The following is a 24514-nucleotide window of genomic DNA, read 5'->3' on the forward strand; positions in this document are numbered from 1 at the left end:
GAAATAAATACTGGCCCAGCCAGCAACGCCCTTGTCTAATGAATGGATAGACATAAAGAACAATTTAAGTTTGTTTTTAATCGTTAATGGAAGAAATCAGAAAGATAGTTAACTTCTGACAGTGGGAACTGTTGGAATCTATTATAATGGAAGTTATAACACGGCATTTCAAAAATCAGTCAGAGTCCAACATTTTTTTGAAAAGGAAATAGTGTTTGAATAAAATATTAAAACCTTCAAGAAGGTAACAAGCAACATAATTACAGAGGAACCTGTAAATGTGATGTAAAATTTTCAGAAGGTATTTCATAAGACATCACATCAAAGGTTATGAAGCAAAATACAAACTCATAATGCCATGGACAACATGTTATCATGGACAAAGGATAGGTCAGCTAACAGGAAAACAGTAGGATTTAATGGGTAAGTGCAAAGACTAAAGTACAAATTGTGTAAAAATAAGCCAGTCAGTTTAACCTCAGGAGTGGCTGAGCTTCTAAAACTAACTCAGGAAAAAAATAATAGTTTGTTGTGTATGGATTCAGAGCTTCTGTAAAATAGCATGAATAAATGCCTCTTTAAAGCAAAAGACTTACAAAAAATGATTGAAAGATTTAAGCAAGGTTGGTTTTCATTTGTGAACACAACATCTCTCTAATAATAGTATTAAAGACTTTATACAACAAAAAAATGGAAGGCTACATAATGGTTTTATTGTCAAATATGTTTACATTATCTTCAGCATACTGTAGTTGTATAAAACATGCATTTCAGGATGAAAGCCTTTATAAATACAAAATGGCCAAGCCAATATAAATTATGTATTTTGTAAGATTGCATGTAAAACAATATATATGTACGAATGGCCCATTTGCAAGGGCTCAGCTTTCCAGCTACACACGAGTCCTCATTATGAACTACTGCAACCGTGCTAGAGTCTACACTACAGCTACAGTAATAGAGAACTCTATACAAACTTTTAAAATACATCTACAGTATGACTTTAGTTAAATCATTTGAGAGTTTGTAAAAATTTTTATATATGTGCTGTGAGAATGTAGTAAAAATAACAGACACGGATGCTTTTTTTAAGAAATAATAATGAAAATAAAACATCTAGAATGGTACACAAACCAAGGCAAATAAGGTTTCATAGCACTTAGTGAGTCTAATGGATTACAAATCCCATAAATTTGTTATTACAGTAATATAACTGAAAGGGCCAATACCATGTCATTCCTTGTACAATTAGTTTTCAAAGGGTAGTAACAGTTGTACATTAGCTAGCTCTTTTTACTATTCCATACATGAATATTTTCTTCAATAATTTTATAGAAACACATTCAAAATTGGCCAATGCAAATGGTTACATGTAAAAATAGTGCACTATTTTTCTTAACAATAAACTTTCATTTAATTTCCATTATAACAGTCATCAGTAAACTTCAATTTAACAGAATGGGCAAACATTTAGAAAATGTTAAGGCGTTATTTTGATACGAAATGAAAATCACGACTTGCCCATTATAAAATGTGTATTTCTGACTGATAACATTCTCAAAACTTCCTCAACCTGAAGGACTGCAATTTTCCCAGATTCCTTTCAGATGCAGCTTCCTATAATATGCTCATAAGCAAATCTGTTAAACTCTATGGCTTTATACAAGTGCATAGATGCAACTGTGATAACAAAAGCTTGTTCTTTATACATACCGTGGATGTACTTTGTGCCAAGCCAATTGTGGTTTCCTTTCACTAATTACTATTCTGAATACAACTGAAAAGGTATGACTGACTCAAATTCCGAAGCTCTCTTGGGTTGTTCCAGACAACATACTTTCATATGACCATCATATTTGGTTTCTTATTCTAGTTAAACTGTTGTAACCACCTCAAGTTCATCATTCTGCTTGAAAACATTTCAGTTCATTGGGCAGTGGCGCATTTCTCCATCCTGCGTCCCAACCAATCTAGTGGTTATTTCACTTGGTTGCCAAGTAGTATCACATCCAAGAGAGCTTTACAGAGATTATGCATAACAACCAACCTGGGGGCATCTTTACATCAACTTCTATTGCTGTCTGGGGTTGCATCACACCAATACTGTTCCCAGGTTTAGAATTTTACATTGCTGCAAAGTGCTGTAAACTATTGTGAAACTTTTGATCTGTAGACAGTCATGTTTAGCTCCTTTCATATAAAATAAATTGCAGCATTTTGTGCACTCATTTGAATGTCAGAGTATACTACACAGTCTATTTTTTTTCTGCTGAGGGAAACCCATAATCTCGAACATTGCTGCATTCCCCAGCACACAGTTAGCTGAAAAAGAAACAAAGATAAATGGAATTAAAAGATGCCTTCAACCCAGAGCTGAATATCAAACAACTCTCAATTGCTATTTCATGTTGAACTTTGACAACAAAAGAGGATAAAAATAGCAGATCCACTTAATGCTGTTTAAAATATATCATGCTGGTAGCATACTTACATGACATCAGATCAACACTAATCATTGCATCTTGACGAAAAGTTGAAAATGCCAAAATCATGCATGCTATTACTATCAAAATGTTGCCTCATCCTATTTTTTAAGGAATACGAATGGGAAATGGAACATAAAAGGAATGAAACGTGGCTGAAATGTAATCAATGACAATAAGGGGAATCTTTTACATAGAATACCTCACTTAATATTTACTGTACAGAAAGGGTATTTAACTCAACAGATCCAGGCTGATGTTGACGGTCCACACCAGTGTAACAAGCTTGATGATTAAGAAACTTGAAGTTACACTTTTATGAGGAATCCATCAGCAATTGATCTAGATTTGGCAACTTCTGCACAATCTTCTCAATGCCATCAGAACAAAGAAATTAGTGTCCAATGTTCAACAAAACAATGTGGATTTTTCACATAAACAGCAATCCACATTGGTGCAAAGAAAAACCACATGGGTTTTAAAAAAAATAGCATGCCCATAGTTAAGATAGTGTATACTAAATAAGCAGGTGTATTACATAATTTGTCTCAGCTATGAGCACAAAATCAGAAATAGATGAAGGTATCTAAGATTTCAACCCTGCTGGCTCTCACTAAGATCACAAATGCAGACCTTTTTGTAAGAAAGCATAAAGCAAATTAACTCAAGCAAGCTTATCTGTTCCAGAGTACCATTTAAGAACCAAGGTTAGCGGTGAAATTATGAATAACTAGAGCCAGAAGACTCAAAGTGAGCTCCTACATTGGAAGTTCTACTTCAGCTAGTCACTGAGAAAGATCAGATATTTCCTTACAGAAAAAATGGCATCATCAGGGGAAAAAAAAAGAGGTGCTTTTGCACAACTCTTAGTTTCTGCAACTCTGCATTGGATGTTGGGAGTGGTAGTAATTATCTGTTTTGCATTTCAAAGTTTCTCAGGTACTATTACACAAAGATGATACACCTCAAATCAGTGCAAGCTAACCTCCTGGGAAGGTGACATGGATTTTGCATCAAGGTCAAGTATTGATATAACTACAAAAGACCATAAGATATAGAAGGAGAATTAGACAGTTCCCCTAAAATAACAGGAAAACTAATCGGTTGAAATCCAGTTGCTTCAGCCATAGGAAGATCATATTATTGTGTACTAAAAGCATATGTATTCTGATCCAGCAAATAGTTTGTGGCTTAACTGCAGTGTTAATCATTAGATAAATACATAATCTGCAACTTCACTATTTTTGCCACTGAAAATTGATGGAATTAGTATTTTCCCCCCATTTACTAGTCTTATTGCAAACAAAAAATCTCAAACAAATGGATTTCTACAAACCATTGTACACTGATAAGATATGGTCCAAGTTCTGATTAGTTTGTGGTGAAGGTACAATTCCAGTTTGAGGAATTTATTTCTACAAGATCGGCTAACATTGGGAACCAGAGCAAATTGATTTTAAAAGAAACATGGATTGTCTCAGCAGTTGAGGTTAAATTTGGCCAAGCCATCAAAACATGATCAGTGCTCACAGAGCAGGTTGTTAGATGTGATTGGCTGAAGCCTCCACTTTGTGCTCCCTTTAAGCTGCATAACTGCACAGACATTCAGTTTCCTACAAGGTTTCGTGCACATCAGTGTGCTGATGCACTGAATTCCAGTTTTGCAAACTGGTGCTGCGTACAGACCTTTTGAGGTCCATGCTTCGAGAAACAAAAAGAGAATATTGCTCTTCAATGTGGTTCAATCTCTTAATAAAGCAACTCTACAGTTACACCACATCAACCATGTAAGGAAACGTCTCAAAGAAGAGCTGTATGTCATAACAACATTGACAGAGTGGCACAGGCGTGAGCTCTAATAATGCCATCTTCACTTGTTAACATCTGCAGAATTTAACTTTTATAAAAAAGAAACTCCCTTCTTATTTTAAAAAGTTTACGAATCATTAAAACAGATAGAAATGCATGCACAGTGAAAACAACCACACTACATACAATCATTTGCATGCTTGTAGTAAAACAAACTTATTAAAGTGTGCCATAAGTACCAGTGGTAAATGCATATATAATAATGAGCAGTAAATTGTTAAATACAGACTGACAAATCAAACAAAACTATCCAGAATGTAACAACTCAATTATTTGTTAGGTATTAGTAAAATATTTTAAAACAAACACAGTATTAAATTTTTTTTTGTTTAACATCGAGAAGGGTAGAGGTTGAGATAATTACTATGAGTGCCCATCAGATTGGTTTAATTTTACCAAAATTTCGCTAATATGCTGCAATTATGATGATGACATGTCAATAAGGAGAAATTGTCCTGGCTACCCCCTGGGCAATCACCCTCCTAAAATATTAAATTACTTCAATGAAGAACCTTTATGTTTTCTGTTAAATTCTATGGAAAGCTGTGCAAAAACCACATCTTTTCATTTTTCTATACTTTTGATTGTGGACAAAAATGGGAAAGGACTGTTTTATGAAATAAGGTTTATGGAAAAGATTACTGCTCTTTTTAAAAGCAATTTCACTCATTCTTATTCTAAGTGCTGTTTACATTGCTGTTTGTTCAAGCAGGGCGAGGGGGGAAGGAAGGAGAATGCAACACCACCTGATGCAATTGCAATCTTATCTCTGTTATTAGAAAAGACCTTAAACCTGAAGTAAATCAGTTTATTTCTCCTCTCATTAGTGCTGCAAGCTATGGCTCTTTAACAATAAGTTATAAATATGAACCAGACACTCTGCACCTCCCACAGGCAAGTTAAAGTACCTGGAGAACAAAAATTGAGTAACAGTAGGAACTGACAAGTCAAAAGGATCATGTCAGAAAAGCCTCTGGACAGGAACCTCTTAACTGCCTTTACAGTCTTTCCCTCTGCCAATGACACCCATTTATTTTTGTGTTTGCCTGCCTGTATGTGTAAGAGGAATCTTAAAAGCAGTTTAGAGTTTTAACTAGTAGAATTATATGTTGACAGTTCATAATTGCTTATCGGCAGTTAGAATCTTTTTATTTGTAATAAACAGTAATTCTTGGTAGGGAAGGAAACCTAGTTCATGCTTTCTATCAATCTGAATTTAAAATAGGTAATTTGGGAATTCCATGTGCTCTGTAATATCTTTATATTTTGTCAATATTGTCACTCTGGAAATAATGAGGCTCAAATTCCAGTGGCTGAGGACTCTGCGGCTGTACTGAATGGGCTTCAGAAGGTTGAGTCAGGATCTGGCTGAAACTTACAGAATACTGAGAGGCCTGGATGGAGTGGACATGGAGAAGATGTTTCCACTAGTAGGACAGATGAGGACACAAGGCACAGCCTCAGAGTAAAGGGACAACCCTTTAGAACGCAGATGAGGAGGAATTTCTTCAGCCAGAGGATGGTGATTCTATGGAATTCATTGCCACACAGGGCTGTGGAGGCCAAGACATTGAGTGCAATTAAAACAGAGATAGATAGGTTCTTGATTAGTAAGTGGATCAAGGGTTATGGACAAAAGATAAGATAAAGGGGCAAAGAAACAAATCAGCCACAATTGAATAGTGAAGAGACTTGATTGGCTGAATAGTCTAATTCTATTCCTCCATCTTATGGAAATAATCCTCTGTAAGGGCTATTCTAAAATGGCCTGCCATTTTATACATTCATACATTCAGAAAATAGAAATGATACTTGCCTATTTATTTACAAGGCCACAAAACATCTCTATAAATTTAAAGGAAGCTCATACATGGATTGATTTGGTCCTTAAGGAATAATATAATTTTTACTTAACCCTGCCTTCAAAAATATTGAATTATGTTTAATTCATGTAGTATTTAATGTTAAATTATCTATGGCAAATAAAACACACTTAGCAGCTCCAAGGAAACACTAATTTGTAGAACCTGTTTGTTCAGGAAAAAAAGCTGTCATGAATTCTATTTAAAAAAAACAATTTGCTGCTGAATTGCTTGTGGATAAGTCTTGAGATAAGGAATTCTGATCACTGATTTAGTGATGAAAAACAGGCACTGAATTATCAAACTGCCCTGCTATAGTTGCCAAAAAACACAATGGAACTTGAAACTATGTGTATGGTTAAAAAAAAGCTATCAAAATGCCTATTTTTAGGAATCACACTACTACAAAGCTAGAATTTCACATTTTCTACTTTCAATGAAAGTTACAGAAGCACTCAAGCCAAACCATGCTTCATATCAACATCACTGCAGACTTCAAAACCAGTACTTTGATAGGTTACCCCCTTCAGGTAAAATAACTTCTTCAAAAATCAAAAACATCATCATCATCATCATCATCAAACGGCCAGTCCCAGTCTTTAAAGGCCATATCAAGCAATCTGTAACAGTTCAGGGAATGCAAATTGATTTAGTGAACGTACATCATTTCAACTATCATTTTTTACACTTCTTTACATTAATAACTTTTTTCCCCAATTATACAACTCCTGTCTAAACACACAAATGAAAAATGACAATTAGACAAAGCATCAGAATTCTGCTTAAACCTATGGAACTGGGTCATTGTCTTCAAGAAATAGGAATAAAGTATGAGATTTATACTCCTCCATCAAGAACAGAAGAAACTGCACAGTTAACAATTCCTGCAGTGTTCTTTTTGCTCCTACAAATACAGGAACTGATTGAATTGACATAATTTTAGCAAGTACTTGATCTAGAGACTTTTAAGACTTAGCCAGAGTTGATATCAGATTTCAAAGCATGAATTTGAAATGAAAAGTATAATTTCCATTTGCATGCAGATGCAAAATTATCATGCAGGATGAAATAGTTAGGGCAAAACTTTTAAAATCAGTGTTGGCACATGCAAAGCAAAATTACAGTGACCCGCTAAACTTACTGGTACAATTAAAATGTATCAATGTAGGATGATTCGAAGAATGGGGCCAGAGTCAGAGCTACAAGAATAGCAATAAAGATGGAAATGAAGCAAATAATTACATGTTAGAGAAGCATTAAAAACATGGTAAGATAGAATCTGCATAGCTTCTTCCTGACAGTGAGTTTATCAAATAAGAAGCAGAACCATACAGATAAATAAAAATAGAAAATAGATCTCTGGTCTAAATTACGTTAGCTGATTGTACAGATGATGAAATTAGATGCAATTTAAATGAATTAAGGAGTGAAAAATTGGTCAAAGCTTCTACTTCTCAGACCATTATGCTGCAGAAATAGATAGGTACATTTGAACAGTACCAAAATTGGTGTGATGCTCACTGGTCCCAATTACTGTCAAAGCTCATACATTTATACTGCAATGGTTACTTCAAGAGCAACTCGGAGGATAGTTGGGAATCATTTTCTAACAATGAAAATAAGTTCAGGAGAGGGGTAGGATAAAAAAATTTACAAATCATGCAATCACACCTCAGAATGTGGAATATTAGTAGCGGTTTATTGTTTTCTCTCCCTTAGACCAACATTGGTCTCCTATGCCACAAATCAAATCAAATTTTTACAATTAAAAATATTTCAATTTAAAGCTGTTTAGCACCAGAAGTTTTATTCAAATGGTGGACAATTTTAGTCAGCAACAGAATTATGAGTTGTCAAACCGGTTTGCTGTATTGGTAAAACCTAAATTATGCAATGTGCCATTCATTTGACCATAACATTGTTGTATTATACAGTATAAGGGGTATAACAAAGGATTTTTAAATGGCTAACAGCAAGTCAAATTATCGGCAGCAAATAGTAAAGCTATTCTAAAAAAGGAAGTTAGTGCTTTCAATGTTGCAATAATTAGCATGTGGACTGTAAATAGAATCAGTGTGAATATCAGGGGAGTAGGCTACATCTCTGAAAAGCCTGTCAGGGCTAACCAAAGTAATGTTACAGGGGATTGGTTTGTGGAAATGCAAGAGTGCAAATTAGTTAAACAAATAAGACAATAAGGAGAAGAAGACATACTTGAGAGGATTGGGTTCTGTGAAGTTAGCTAAAACAGTAGTTTAAATTAGATTAGATTAATTAGATTCCCTACAGTGTGGGAACAAGCCCTTCAGCCCAACAAGTCCACACAGAACCTCCGAAGAGCAACCCATCCAGACCCATTTCCCTCTGACTAATGCACTAACATTATGGGCAATTTAGCATGGTCAATTCACCTGACCTGGACATCTTTGGACTGTGGGAGGAAACTGGAGCACCCAGAGGAGACACAGGGAGAATGTGCCAACTCCACACAGACAGTCACCCAAGGCTGGAATCGAACCTGGGACCCTGGTACTATGAAGCAACAGTGCTAAGTACTGAGCCACCGTGCTGCCCCTTGATAGAAAACATATGAACAGTGGAAGTAACCAGACTGTTAATAAGAGAACACTTAGGTTTCAACATTGGGATCACGTAAGTGCAGAATAAGAATAAAAGGATGATGTCAAAACATTGAAAAAATAACAAAGATCAACCTTAGTGTTAGAATGTTGAATGCATTTTGCTGACTCGTACATAATTTAAATTAGATTCCCTACAGTGTGGAAACAGGCCCTTCAGCCCCACAAGTCCACACCAACCGTCCAAAGAGTAACCCACCCAGACCCATTCCCCTTTGACTAATGCAACTAATAATACGGGCAATTTAGCATGGCCAATTCACCTAACCTGCACATCTCTGGACTGTGGGAGGAAACCGGAGCACCCAGAGGAAACCTACGCAGGACACAGGGAGAATGTGGAGGCACGGTGGTTAGCACTGCTGCCTCATAGCACGAGGGACCCAGGTTCGATTCCAGCCTCAGACGGCTATCTGTGCAGAGTTTACACATTCTCCTTGTGTCTGCATGGGTTTCCTCCGGACTGGAATTGAACCTGGATCCCTGATATCTTGAGGCAGCAGTGCTAACCACTGAGCCACCGTGTCACCCTGAATTTAAAAGGAAAGTGGAGATAGGAGGTGGTTAGTGAAGAGAGGTTTCCGAGGAAGAACTGTTCAAAAATAAAATCCAAAAAATATTTTTTGACAAGTAGATGATTATTGCCAATCATTGTTATGTTGAGGGTATTAGGAGTTCATTATGCTTGTTGCTCCATGTAGGCTAGTGCACTCCTCATTAAACTAAAAAAACTACATATCTGGAAACTGTAGATTATTTGGACTGCTAAATGTTATAAGGAATACATTGTTAATAGCAGAATAATGAATAACTTTGTGAAGATTAGACTGGTTATAATGATTCTCAGCCTACAATTCTCACTGAGGTGATAGAGGCTTTAAAATTATAAGATCAATAATATTTACCTGGGCTTAGTTGGTGGCAGCTGTCGACTTGGCCTCCTCATGGATTGATTAGGAGGAACCCGCATTGAGGACCTCGGTGAAGATCTATGGAAGTTGGGATCATGTGCAGGAGGTTTCTTTGGAATTTTTTTCACCAGTCGACTCACCCATTTCTGCTGTTCTTCTGTTGAATTGGCTAATAATAGCAGATCTTTTGCAGATGAAACATCATAATTCACTGCAAAAGAGAAGGAATTAGGTTAATGAAATTCAATATTGACTAAATGTGAATGTTGTCTATGCCTCTCTCAGTCAGGTGTTGCAACTATTAAAAGCCTATGAAGGCTAAGGAGAAGAATAAAACACTGAGTTTTGATGAGATTATTATTGTTGTAGTTACAAAGTGAGGTACTGTGGTTGTTAGAAATCTGAGACAAAAACAGCAAAAACTAGAAACATACAGCAAGTTTAGCTGCATCTTTGAATTTTCATCAGAATGATCATTCTTGTATTGCAAATTGAATTCCAGGGTGAAGACGGATGTGAAGAGCTCTAATGAAGTAGGCCACAAATATTCACTGCCAATGACAAAATACCAAAAGTTTGTTACATTGAAGGTAAGGAGAGGAACAAATTTTTTCTTCCTAGCAACCCCCTGGCCCTGGAAGGTTCCCTATAATACGTTCTGGTCGCGGTAAACCGCAGGTAACTGAAACCACAGAAAACGATTCCGCAGGTATGGGGGTCGCCCTATAATTGTATGCATACATAGAATCCCTACAGGGTGGAAACAGGCTATTTGGCCCACCAAATTGACATCCACCCTCCAAAGAGTAACCCACCTCGACCCATTCCCCTCCCTATTATTCTATGCTACCCCTGACAAATGCACTTAACTTACACATCGCTGAACACTATGGGCAATTTAGCATGATCAATTCACCTAACCTGCACTCTTCTGGTGTGTGGGAGGAAACTGGAGCACTTGGAGAAAACCCATGCAGACACAGGATGAATGTACAAACTCCACACTGAAAATGCCCAGGAGTGGAACTGAATCTGGGTCCCTGGCGCTGTGAGGCAGCAGTGCTAACCACTGAGCCATTGTGCCACACTGCTTAGTTATAGAAGCTGAGAGAAACAGAAGTAGAAAGTGACAGAGAAAATGCATTTATAAGAATGACACAGATCACCAATAGCAAAATAAAGATATACAGAGTGAGACAGAATTGTAGGAAAGAGTGCATTAGCGAACATGAAAAGGACAGAGACTGAAGTCAACAACAGCAAATTCCTGCAGAAGTAGGAATTGGCAATAAAATCACAAAATATTGGAAATACCTAAGTCACGTAGCATCTGGAATGAGATATAAAGTTACAATTTTCTGCTGCTTATCTCAAAGAATGATTACTTCCTACCTCAACACCACCTTCCTTCTCTTTTCCTGTGTCTTCTCATCTACATCCATAACTGCCTAACAGCCTCTGTCCATTTTACTAGTGTTTACTTTCCTTTTACAAACCTCCCCAACACTTGCTTCATATCCACTGCCCCAAACTGCATGCAGGACAGATCAAAAATCCCCCATTTGCTCTTTGAACAAAGGGCCATCTTCTGCTCCATTGGCTGACATCGTACCTGACACAAGAAAGATTGCTGTGGTTTTTGGAGGTCGGGCATCTCTGCATGAATTCTTCAGGGCTCAACCATTTTCATAAATGACCTTCCCTCCATATTAAAGTCAGAAGAGGAGATGTTTCACAATGTACAGCACCATTTGCAATTCCTCAGATCATGAAGCAGTCTTTGGTCAGTTTCTGTTCAGGCAAGGCTTGGACGATATCCAGGTTTAGGCTGACAAATAGCAAGCGATATTTGTGCCACACCAGTGTCAGGCAATAACTATCTTCACAACAGAGAAACTAACCATTGCCCTTTGACATTTAATGGCATACCATCATCCTGAATTGCCCATTACAACATCTTTAGAGTTACATTGACAATAAACTTAATTGGACTAGCCATAAAAATGCTGTGGCTGCAACTGCAGGTCAGGGCTAAAACTTTTACAATGGGTAACTCACCTCACACTCCCCAAAGCCTGTCCACCATCGACAAGGCACAAGTCAGGATTGTGATGGATCCTGCTTGGCTGGTTGAGAGCAGCTCCAACACTCAAGGAGCTAAACACCATCCAAGACAAAGCAGCCACTTGGTCAACACCATATCCCTAAATATTCACTCCCTACACCACTGACACGGAGCATCACGTGATTCCAACAGGTGGTCGGGTTCTTGAGCTCAGAGCTGTGAAATGGACTTTCTTTAAAAAGTTTTCCTTTTTTTTAAACAAAAAAAGTATTTTATCATGGAAAGGCTGTTACTCTGAACATTTTATTTCCTTATTTTTCAAATTTATTACTATAATTTTGTATTTTCGAAGGTCTCTAAATGCTGGATTTTTAAAAAAAAATTCTTTTCATAAGAATTTGTGCTCAAGAATCTATACCTCTATCTAAAATAGCACAGCAGGTGATGACTTGCAAACTTTTCACTGTACTCATGTGAGTACATGTGACAATAAAGATAATTCAATTCCATCAGCAGCATGTATCATCTATTTCACAATTTCACCAAGGTTCCTTCAACACTACCTTCCAAAGCCACGACCATTACCATGTAGAAAAACAAGGGCAGCAAATGCATGGGAAAACTACCACCTGCAAGTTCCCCTCTAAGCCACTCATCATCCAGATATTACCGGTCACTGGGACAAATTCCTTCCCTAACAGCAATGTTTGTGTGCATAAATCAAACAGATTTTGGTGGTTCAATATGGCAGCTCACCACCATCTTCTGAAGGGCAAGAAATGCATGACCGGTCAGTGAAATCCAACGAATGAATAAAAAAACTCACGACCCATCTCACATTGAGAACTTGTCCTTTGACTTCACTCACTTTCTCCAAAGCAAAGGTATTACTATTAGTTCTTGACAGACCTGACTTTGTGGGTGATACAAAACATGCTTTGTTCTAATCTGACATCATGCATTTCTTTGATGTAAGAGGGCTGTTTCCTGAACACGTCCCACTAATTCTAACAGCTGTCTTGACTCTATTTTGTCCTATCTCACTTTCTGTTCAGACACCATTTATTCTCCCAGTTTCTTTGGCTCATATCTGTTTTGACCAACCCACCTTCAATCAGCATGATTCCAATAGCTCTTCCATTTTCCTTCAGGAAAGCAAATGGAATAATGGTATTTATTTCGAAGAAATGGAGTATAGGGAGGGAAGACTTGCTAAAACTACCAAACACACTAAACAGACCACATCCAGAATATTGTGAACAGTTTTGGGCCCCTTATCTACGAAAATATACACTAGCAATGGAGACAGTACAAAGAAGGTTCATTCCATTGATTCTAGATATAGAGGGATTTCCTTAAAAGATGGGAATTGAGTAGTTGGTTCTATACTCTATGAGGTTTAGAAGAATGAAAAGTGACAATATAGAAGATTCTTAGTGAGTTTGACAGGATAGATGTTGAGGGGTTGTTTCCCCTGTGGGACAGTCTATTATCAGAGAAATAGCCTCAGACTAAGTCAATACTAGAGTCAATAGGCTGAATGACCAAATTCTGCTTCAATGTCTGAAGTCTCTTACAGCCACCTTTCTTTTCCACTTTCAGTTCCTTTCTCTCAGCCCCTTGAAGCTTCCTACTTACCCCAAAGCTCAATGGACAGAGGACCCCTAGACAAAAATGCAGTTTGCCACTCCCCCTGCTGACAGAATGGACAAGATCTGTTCCGAGCCCAACCTTCCTGCATCCTGCTCGCTGTTCCCTCCTGGTCCCCAGTGGTTGCCTTCTTGCTGGTACTTACTTACCTAGCTACTCATCATCCTCTAATCACAGGTTGCTTCTCTCCCATTATTCAAAAAGTGAGATGCTGGAAAAGCACAGCAGATCAGGCAGCATTTGAGGAGCAGGAGTGTTGACATTTTGAGCATAAGCTCTTCATCAGGAATGACAGGCTGTGCTTTTCCAGCACCACATTTTTGGACTCTAATTTCCAGCATCTGCAGTGCTCACTCACTCCACTCTCGCACGATTGCTGTTGATATATTTACTAGTAAGTACTGGAGTAAATGATCATGCGAATGAAGCACAGCTTCTCACGCTTCCACTCAAATCTATTTGATGGTCCAATTGCTTGCTTGAAATTGAAATGTTCCTGATAATTTGGTGAGTTTGTGGCTTTGCCCTTATGGATTTTGGTCACTAAAGCACATTTACCCCAGCATAATAGATAGGGTAAATATGAATAATCTGGTGACAGTCCTGGATTTTAAACAATTTCAAGCTTCTATTATTGGATGTGAAGCTGAAAAAGCACAGCAGGCCAGACAGCAGCTGAGCAGCAGGATAGTCAACTGACCAAGAGCTTAGGTCTGAAATGTTGATTTGTCTGCTCCTGGGATGCTGTCTGACCTGTTGTGTTTTCCAGTTTGACATCTATTGACTGTGGCTTCCAGCATCTGCAGTCCTTACTGTCTTCAAACTTCTTTCATTCTCCTACTTTGCATACAAATTTGTAGCACCTTTCCTATTATGCTGAAATTAACCTAAACTAGATTTTCAGAGCACCTCAGACAAACACAGCTTAAAGTACGATGCACAATCATGATGTTTGTGACTTGAGTTCACATGGGAGAACTGCCTATTTAAGTAACATCAAATAGATGCAGCAAAAATAAACTAATATTTCGAAAAACAAAATGCTACATCGACACAAAAGGATATTCTGGGGACTCTGTAACACTATTTTGTTCTTTCAAAAATCTAAGAATAAGTTGTGCTATGCTATTTTTCTTCCATTTCTTCATTTGTTTAACTTTTCATCTGGATGCAATGTATGAGTTTTAGGTTAAAACATATCAAACTAACAAACTTAAACAAAGAAATTCGCAAGTCACTTGTGGATGATCTGTAATATTTTAAACATTATCCAGGAGAAAAGGGGAAATTGTTATATCCCATTCACCACACTTGAAAGTTATGCTTTGGTGTGATGACCAAGACGAAAGACCATTGGGAAAGAATTCCTCCAATTTCAATACATACTACCTTTATAGCAAATAAATGCAGTTAGAAACAAATTTCTTTACAAATGTACACTGAAGGAAAATACTACATTACAACAAAAACAATATTTCAAAGGCTTCAAATTATTTGCAAATGCAATTTTTGGTGAAATTATTGAGATATTTAAGTTTCAAATTGTAAGCAAACTGTAAAAACATTTTGCCTTGTACAAAAAAATATGAAACATGGACAAACCCCTAATACCTACCTTTACATGGTGCTATAAGGTCCTCCTTTTTATCCATATGATCTTTGTGACATTTGATATGGCAGCGACGACACTCCAAAGCTGGTGGAGGTTTAAACATATGCCACAGTGGCTTTGTACAGGCTTCACAGTTGGTTGGGAAATGGTATAGCGTGGGTATAAATTCATGACCTTTGTGAGGAATGTAGCTTGACTTCTCGCCCAAAGCAGGTGGTTCCACTGGAAACTCTTGCTCCTTTCGACTCTCTCCCTCATTAGCATATAGGATCTATAAAGTATAGAACAGAGATGTTTCAAATGCCGTCAATTTGAAACTTATAATCAATTGTATATATTTTTAAGGGAACATTTTCATTAAAACAAAGCTTTTCAATGAGTTTCAAAGGCAGAGATTGCAAAGTCCCACTTACTTGAAATATTCTAGGAATCTCTTTGGCATCTGCTCTATATACATCACCCTGCGTAACTGGGCGAACATGGAAAAGTTTGCTGTGAAAAGCGACATTTAAACAAAAAAATATAAATTTTCAATGACACTATTCTATCACCAGCCATTTCCAAATGATAATTTTAAAATATATTAGTTCAAAAACAAATTAAGAAAAAGTGAAAGCCACTCGCTGTTGTATCAGACCAGCAGATACCACATTATTTTAAAAAGACACTGTAAAACTATTACCCCTTTTGCAGTATGATGATTTTACATGACAAGGAGAGTTACATTCATAAGCTTTCATTAGATTGCATCTAATTACACACAAAATAATACAGGTCAAGCAGAAATACTGGATTGAAAATTGCCAACTATAACATGAAAAAATTGATCCTTCTTTACAGGTAACTTTTCTACCAAGGGGGGGAAAAAAAACAAAGATGAATTTTGTTTTTAATCTAGATTTTACTTTAATCATTGGTTTAAATACCTGTTGTTGCTCCTGTTAAGATTGACAAATTGTAACTATTTTATTATTAAAACTAAAGCAGTTTAGCCATGAGGTTTAGTTACAGCAGCACTTATCTTTGTTCAAGATAAAATTAGGCACTGACACATTTGTGCCTGTCACTCAAATACTCATCACCAAAACTGCAACACACCACTTTGAAAGGTGCATTTTTGAGCTTCATTCATTTGTTATCTGCAACTCTTTTACACAACAGGACATTAAAATTTTGTCACTATTTTGGATGACAGAAAGGTTACTCTATTCAGTAATTCACAGACTTCACAAACTGTTGAAGATTCTTTTGGGAGTCACTTGAGAATGTCTTGTGTGCACGTGTGAACTGTGATTGAAAGTGAATTGGACAATACACAAAGATGGAACGTTGACTTAAATTATCATATCAACATTGACAATTCTATTGCAGCTACACTTTTATACTTTATTGCTCCAACCTATATTTAAGTATAACTTGAGTAGCTATCAAAAACTAAATGAAGAATTACACAGGGTTCTCGAAAGTACAATACAGATTCATAAGCATCATTTTCTTGATACACTGAGATGGCACCCAAAGTGTATTTGGCTTTGAATGTTCAAAATCATTTTAATTTGTTCTTGAATTAGGAAACAAATGAATGATTTTCAGATGGCACATAAGAAAGCCTGACTACCTCTGTATAAAAAAGGAACAAAGGAAATATCAGTAAATGTAAAGGAGCCAAAGCACAAAGAATGGAAAATACTTTCCATCTTTGACATGAATTGTCAGGATCAGGCACTCTAACTGTGGTACATGCCAAGCATAGAGAACACTCCATTAGCGATGCTGATTTGCAAACTCAGAGGTAAATAATTTAGACGATGAAAATACTAATGATGTGAAGTGTGCATAACTTCACCACAGTATAGTTAGATTAACACTTGCTTATTTTCAAATTTGCTCATGGGATACAGGCATCACTGGCAAAGATTACCCACTCTTAACAACAGAGTGTGGTAGTAAGAGACTTTCTTGAACCACTGCAGTCAATATGGTGCAAGAGCACAACTGTTCAAGAGACAAGCTCCAGGATTTTATACACTGCCAAATCAGAATGTCGCAAAATGGTGAGCAATTTACAGGTGGCAGGGTTCTCAAGTATCTGCTGCCCTTATTCAACATATTGGTAGGAACTGTATTTGAAGGGTGCCAGCAAAGGAGCATTAGTGATTTGCAGCAATCCATTTTGCAGGTGGTGACATGATGTTACCAGTCCACCAGTGATGGAGGAAGTAAATGTTTAAGGTGGTGGACGGAATGCCAGTCAAGTGGCTAGTGTTGCATTTGAGTGGTGCTGGAGCTGCATTCATTCAGGCAATTGAGGCATATCCCTTCACATTCCTGACTTGTGCCTCAGAGGTCGGTTGGATAGCCCAAACACACTTCACCTTCATAATTTAATGTATCATTTATTCCTTCAATGCAAATTTTACACATGATTCATTACTTACTCTATATCCAACACCATAGAAGGATTAGACAATTCTTTGTCCTGCTCACTGTCATAAAATAGAATCTTCTTACTGCTCACAACTACATACTGTAAAACATAAAAAAATTATCAAAGAACAGTCAAACTATAAGTCATGCTTTGATAAATGTTTTTGTTAAAAATTTGAATTTTTAAAATTCAGTTACTACAACCAAAATATTTGTTCCATCATACTCTTAGGACTAATCACATCACTCTTAGGACTAATCAATGTAAACAGCTTGCATTTATAAAGCACCTTGAGTGTCAAAAGGCATCGCAAAGTACTGCACAGAGGTATATAGGGTCAAAAATGGTCACCATTATTAAGTTGGTGGTGTGGTCAAGCTCAAGCTCTCTCACCGGCTTTTGTAGGTCTCACTCACCAACAACAGAGAGGACCTTTTTAATGAGAGGAGAGAGATTTAATAAAAAAGACATGGGTGCAATTTATTTTATACAGAAGATGGTTTGTGTGCTGAACGAATTTCCTGAGGAAGTGGTGTTATGTGTGTACAATTTCAACATTTAAAAGACATTTCGATAAGTACATGAATAGCAAAGGTTTGGATATGGACCAGAAGCAGGCAGGTGGGACTGGTTTAGTTTGGGATTATGTTTGGTGTGGACTGATTGGACCAAAGGGTCTGTTTCTGTGTTGTATGAACTCTGAGGCCAAACCCTGGGCACAGGTAAAGTAAGATGATAAATGATGCAGGGTACTCCACGGAGGGACAAAAAGTGTACAAGATCACAAATTCTAGACTCAGCATGGGAAATGGGGACAATTAGGATTTGATGGTGGACAGAATCCATTTTATAATTTTATTCCAAAACATGGATATAATGAGGAGCACAGTTTTAGACAATATCTTATTTATTGTCTGTGGCTTTGGGTGCCACATTAGTGGGCGGCCCGGCGGCAGTGGTTAGCACTGCTGCCTCACAGCGCCAAAGACCCAGGTTCAATTCCCACCTCATGCGACTGACTGCGTGGAGTTTGTACATTCTCCCTGCGTCTGTGTGGGTTTCCTCCGGGTGCTCCGGTTTCCTCCCACAGTCCAAAAATGTGCTGGTTAGGCGAATTGGCCATACTAAATTGCCTGTAGTGTTAGGTGAAGGGGCAAATGTAGGGGAATGGGTCTGGGTGGATTGCGCTTCGGCGGGGTCGGTGTAGACTTATTGGGCCGAAGGGCCTGTTTCCTCACTGTAAGTAATCTAATCTAATCTAATTATGGGAAAGATGTGAATGTATTGGACAGAGTGCAGAAACAATTTACTAGAATAATTATTGAAATGAGAAACTTCAGTTCTGAGGTTAGATTGAAGGTGGCTGGCACAGACATGGAGGGCCGAAAGAGCTGTTCCTGTGCTGCACTGTTCTACGCTTCATGTTCTAAGTTAGGACTGTTCTCCTTGGAGAGTAGAAGACTGCAAGGAAACAAACACAGAGCACATTGGAGAATCTCAGCAGGTTTGGCAGCATCTGTGGAAAGAAAAATATGGTCTTGGTGGGTATATGAATAGGAAGGGTTCAGAGGTATATGGGCCAAATACTGGCAAATAGGATGTTAATTTAGGATATCTGGTCGGCATGGACGAGTTGAACCGAAGACTCAGTTTCCATGCTGTACATTTCTAAGACTCTGAGTTAACACTGAGTCCAGTTTATTTCCAGAAAGGATTTGTAATAGAGTTTTGCAAAATCATCAGCAAGCTGAGTTACAAAAAGGAACAAGAACGAGAGGGCATTATTTTAAAGTCTAAGTAAAGGAAAGGAAGCGAGAGAGAAATTTCTTCACTCAGTGAGTTGTTAGAATGTGGAATGCACTGCCTGGAAGTAGTGCGGAGGCAAATTCAGTAAAGTTATTCGAGAGGATATTGGATGATTATTTGGAGAGAATCACACTCTCACACCCACACACACGGAGGGAAAAGGAGGAAATTGACATGATGCAATGATGCTCATTTGAAGAGTCAGTGCTGACAAGATGGGCTGAATTATCTCCTTCTATGCCATAACACATCTACAAATCTGTATAGAGAGGATGAGCAGATGGACTGAGAGATAGATTTGAACAGTGTACAGCTGAAACATCTGCAGATATGGTCACTCATGGTGGAGCAAATAAAGGGCAAGGCGTAGACTACTTAGCCCCTTAACTTGTTATCTGTTGTTAGGTCATATCAGATCTGTACCTCAACTCAATTCATGCACTGTTGGTCTATATCAATCAAAAATCTACTCATCTCAACACTATTTTGGTGAAGGGAGGATGAGTAAGAGACAAGAATCAGATTAAAAAAAGGAGTTCTGTTTGGAGTTTTAGTGCTGGAGGAGATTTCAAAGGTAGAGATGAGAAAGGCCAAGAATGTAGTGCAAGATGAGAATAAAACTTTTAAATCTACGGTGTGGGTCAATGTAGATCACCAAGGATTGTAGTCACTTGTGAATTTTATGACGGTTCAATATTAGCAGAATTTTAGATAAGCTGAAGTTAACGAAATTAGCAAGAAGGGAGATCTGCTATTAGACCATTGAAATAAGATCGCTGGAGTTGACATGGTCAAGAGTTTCAACAGTGGATTGGGGAAAACAGAGATAAAGGATGCTACAGAGGTGAAGTATTTACAATCAACAGCATACAGCAGAAGTTAAGTAACATTAAACAGGATGTGCAGGCGGCAAACATTTATAGAGTCATAGAGATGTACAACACAGAATCAGACCCTCCGGTCCAACTCGTCCATGCCAACCAGATATCCCAACCCAATCTAGTCCCACCTGCCAGCACCCAGCTCATATCCCTCCAAACCCTTCCAATTCATATACCCTTCTAGATGCCTTTTAAATGTTGCTATTGTGCTAGCCTCCACCACTTCCTCTGGCATATCATTCCATACACGTACCATCCTCTGCGTGAAAACATTTCCCCTTAGGTCTCTTTTATATCTTTGCCCTCTCACCCTAAACCTATGCCCTCTAGTTCTGGATTCCTCCAATCCAGGGAAAAGACTTTGTCTATTTATCCTATCCATGCCCCTCATAATTTTGTAAACCTCTATAAGGTCACCCCTCAGCCTCTGACACTCCAGGGAAAACAACCCTAGCCTGTTCAGCCTCTCACTATAGCTCAAATTCTCCAACCCTGGCAACATCCTTGTAAACCTTTTCTGAACCCTTTCAAGTTTTACAACATCGTTCCGATAGGAAGGAGACCAGAATTGCATGCAATAGTCCAACAGTGGCCTAACCAATGTCCTGTACAGCTGCAACATGACCTCTCAACTCCTGTACTCAATAATCTGAGCGATAAAGGAAAGCATACCAAACACCTTCTTCGCTATCCTATCTATCAGCAAATCCACTTTTAAGGAGCTATGAATCTGCATTCCAAGGTCTCTTTGCTCAGCAACACTCTTGAGAACCTTATCATTAAGTGTATAAGTCCTGCTAAGATTTGCTTTCCCAAAATGCAGCACCTCGCATTTATCTAAGTGAATCTCCACCTGCCACTTCTTAGCTCATTGGCCCATCTGATCAAGATCCTGGTTGTAATCTGAGGTAACCTTGTTCGCTGTCCACTGCACCTCCAATTTTGGTGTCATCGGCTGACTTACTAACTATACCTTGATTCAAATTAAAACAATGAACATGGAAGGGTAAATGGAATTATTGACAATGATATGGAGCTTGTCATGGGAAGCAGAGATTGACAGAGAGAAATGCAAGTCTTATAACTATTCCCTTTAACTTAAGGAATTACAAAGGTATGAAGAAGAGTTGGCCAACCTGGACTAGATAAATAGATATAAAAGATAAGATGTACAGAAGCAATAGTAATTATTAAAGACAATTTGGAAAGACTGCTGGAAGGAGACTAACAAAGGAAGTTAAAGATGGTATCAAATTGAAAGAGAAGGTGTACAATGGTTGAGAAGTTTATTGGTAGGACAATGGAGTCACAATGTTTTAGAATGCAGGAAAGGATAATTACAAAACAAATGGAGAAAGTAGTGTCAGAGAAAACTAGCATGAAATATAAAAATAGAAAATATAAGCTTCCACAAATATTTAAAAAGGAAAAAAGTAATTAAAATCAGCTGCAAATGATTGTTCAAATCAATGCACATTATCATGGGCAGGAAATGGAGTCTGCACGTGGAACTTGGACATGCCTCAAACGATACAACAGAGATATAAACTAAGTTGTATCAAATGTAGAAATTGAAGTGATACTTTTTGCCTCTATTATTTACAGCAGTTTGCATTACAGATAAATATTTACTTTAATCTACTTATAATCTAGTAATTAGTTCAAAGTTTCAAATCCTTAGCCAAAGTAAATTTAGCATGTGGGATAATTAATTAACAAAATAAAATTACAATGCGAGGGAAGGATAGCATAGTAGCAGTGCTTTTGAATGAGTAATCTAGAGGTCTGAACAATTGCATCAGACTTAAGTTCAAATCCCACCGTGGCACCTGGTAGAATTTAAAGTCAATTTGTTTAAAAAGCAGGAATACAAAACAACCATCAGTAAGGTCATAACTGTTCCATATGATGATATCACGCAATCTTTGGATAGATAATCAGGCAGTCTAGCATGAGGTCTAGTTCCTGATTGACTATTTACACATATTTACTCTACACTATGTAATTTGTACCTATTGCTATCATGCAATAAACTGCCTTGTGTTATGTAGCACAAGTGCCACTTCTTGATTAAAAAAAACTCATACTCTGTCCTTGATAATTAGACAAACCCACAGACAACAGAGAAAAGAGAATTGATGGGAGCACAGTACCTCAACCACTCAGAGCCCAATATGAAATGGTCATCAGTGGTGGGCCCTGTTACTGAAATACCTCAAGATAGAAATGCCAAAGTGAACCCATTCAGCCCAAGGAAAATTTTAAAAATCTGAAAACAAGTGAGTTAATCATTAAGCACATTACCACTTGAAGAAGATAAAGCAACTGAAATGTATACCCCAACAAACAGTCAGCAGCACTCGTGCGGCTCACAATAGGACAAAAGCAGCACTCCCCTTAAGACATGGATATCTTTGTCTCAGAGCTGGTAAGAGGTAGAAGAAAAACAGTGCAGGCCCAAAATGAGAGAGTCTTCAGAGAAGAGGGTTTATTGGGATTGAGTGGGAGCTCAGGGAGCAAAATTAAAGCTCCCTAAAGATAATGGGGAAGAAAATATTACAATAATGATTCAAAAGACCAGGCTGGGAAGGATACTAGGGCAAGGCAGTACTTAACCTTCAAAAAACCCATTGCCACTGTCATGAATGAAGAGTCACAAGACCAGCTACAGCTAACAAGAGCAAAGACCGGAAAATCGATTCACACTGATGCCACAGTGTCAGAAAAGTGACATAGTTTACTTAAGGTGCCGCCATATAAGTTTCACTAAAAAATTAAAGAAGGGATGTGTATTGTGTTTTGGGTTGGGAAAGGCAGGAAATGTCTATTTTGCCAGTGAAGAAATGGGAAATTCCACCTTGGCTGTAGAAGACGTGAAAAATCCTCCAGGAGGAGATAAACCAACATTTTGATTATTAAAAAGAATTGTTCTAATTTTTCAATTGGAAAATTCAAGTAAATGGTGCAGATACAGTATTGCTATGTAATGCAATTTAAAGCTTGGAAGAAATAACACAAGACAGTTTTGCTAAGAACTTCATACGTATAGTCATAATACCAAGTTTTGTATCATCAGCAAACCTGGTCCATTCCACTATATTCCTTCATCTAAATCATAAGATAGATTGTGGACACTTAAGGTCTGAGCACTAATTATTGTTGACAGCTTCACAACTCAAAAATGGTTTATTTATCCTATTCTATTTTCTGCCCTTTAAACAATCCTCTATTCATGCTAGACTATCACCTTCAACCCCACGGTGATTTGTAACAACTTTTCATGAGACATTTTATTTTCTACTTTTTAAAAATCTAAATATACAATTACTGGTTCAGTTTTGAAATTCCCTAATAGTTGCATCCTCAAATATTCAAATGCATCAAACACAATTTTCCTTTCCTAAATCCAATCTGAGTCAAAGTAGTCAAAGTGACATTCTCACATCTTCAACAATGGAGTCAACATTTCTTCTCTTGGCCAAAGAATTTCCTTCACTACTGTCTTGTGTCATTCTTTTTTAAAATTAAGTCTACTTTCCCAGCTCCTTTTCTTTTCTGGTTATTTCTGTTAGGTGCTGGAATATTTAGTTCCAATCTCAGCCATCATGCATTGCAGTTTCTGTGCTGGTTATTAAGTAGATCAGAACCTCTTTCTGTCAATAATCTACTTACTTTGTAATAAATTTTTGGCACATCGTAGCTGGTGTCAGTTATTCCCAGATTGGGAATTCAAATTTCAGTTCATGATCTGAGCATAAAAATGCGGGCTGCTATAATTTTCCAGCATTCAGGGATTTTTGCACAGGTCGAGATGTCATCTTTCAGATGAAATATCAAACCATGCCATCTTCCCTCTGAGAACAGTATAAAAGTTCCTCAGACAAAATTTCACAGAACAGTGAAGAAGTTACCAAGAGTATAGGCCAATTTTAACCTCTTGAGATTTATCTGGCCATTACTGTTTGTGGGTAATGCTGTAGCTGCAACATTTTCTACATCTCAACAATGTGAGTGTTTTCAAAAATGCTTCACTGAATGCAAATCACGAGATGATCTTCGGTTGTGAAATAGGCTACATAAATATTGAGTTTTTAAAGGCTGTTTGCTCTGATTTGACCTTATTCGTTAATGCATAAAACTGTGTCTCTTCTTTTGTTACTCTAAACTAAATTGCTGTACTGCTCATTTGCCTTGGATTTTCTCCTTACATTTATAAATTTCCCATGAATACACATACCCCACACCATTTTTAAAAAGTTTAAAATCCTACCGACTATGCTGGTTATTCAAAGTGCAAAGATACTATTC

The 24514-nt window shown here is 37.5% G+C and overlaps 1 protein-coding gene across 3 annotated transcripts in view; it reads right to left on the bottom strand.

Annotated features, from left to right (window-relative positions):
• Positions 1–691: 691 nt before the first annotated feature.
• The window catches only part of rock2a (rho-associated, coiled-coil containing protein kinase 2a), a 221407-nt gene continuing 197584 nt past the window's right edge, over positions 692–24514 (bottom strand). For 2 of the 3 annotated variants that reach the window (XM_060853502.1, XM_060853491.1), the window contains 6 exons: positions 17530–17618; positions 15505–15583; positions 15095–15362; positions 9759–9975; positions 6736–6834; positions 692–2322 (listed from right to left, as the gene is read on the bottom strand). In XM_060853502.1, the coding sequence (XP_060709485.1) occupies positions 6759–6834; positions 9759–9975; positions 15095–15362; positions 15505–15583; positions 17530–17618 (729 nt within the window). In that variant the 3' untranslated portion in view covers positions 692–2322; positions 6736–6758. The remainder of the gene's footprint in view (positions 2323–6735; positions 6835–9758; positions 9976–15094; positions 15363–15504; positions 15584–17529; positions 17619–24514) is intronic. The other variant, XM_060853497.1, reaches the window with a different exon arrangement.

The sequence above is a fragment of the Hemiscyllium ocellatum genome, chromosome 3 (genome assembly GCF_020745735.1).
Source record: "Hemiscyllium ocellatum isolate sHemOce1 chromosome 3, sHemOce1.pat.X.cur, whole genome shotgun sequence".
NCBI lineage: Eukaryota > Metazoa > Chordata > Chondrichthyes > Orectolobiformes > Hemiscylliidae > Hemiscyllium > Hemiscyllium ocellatum.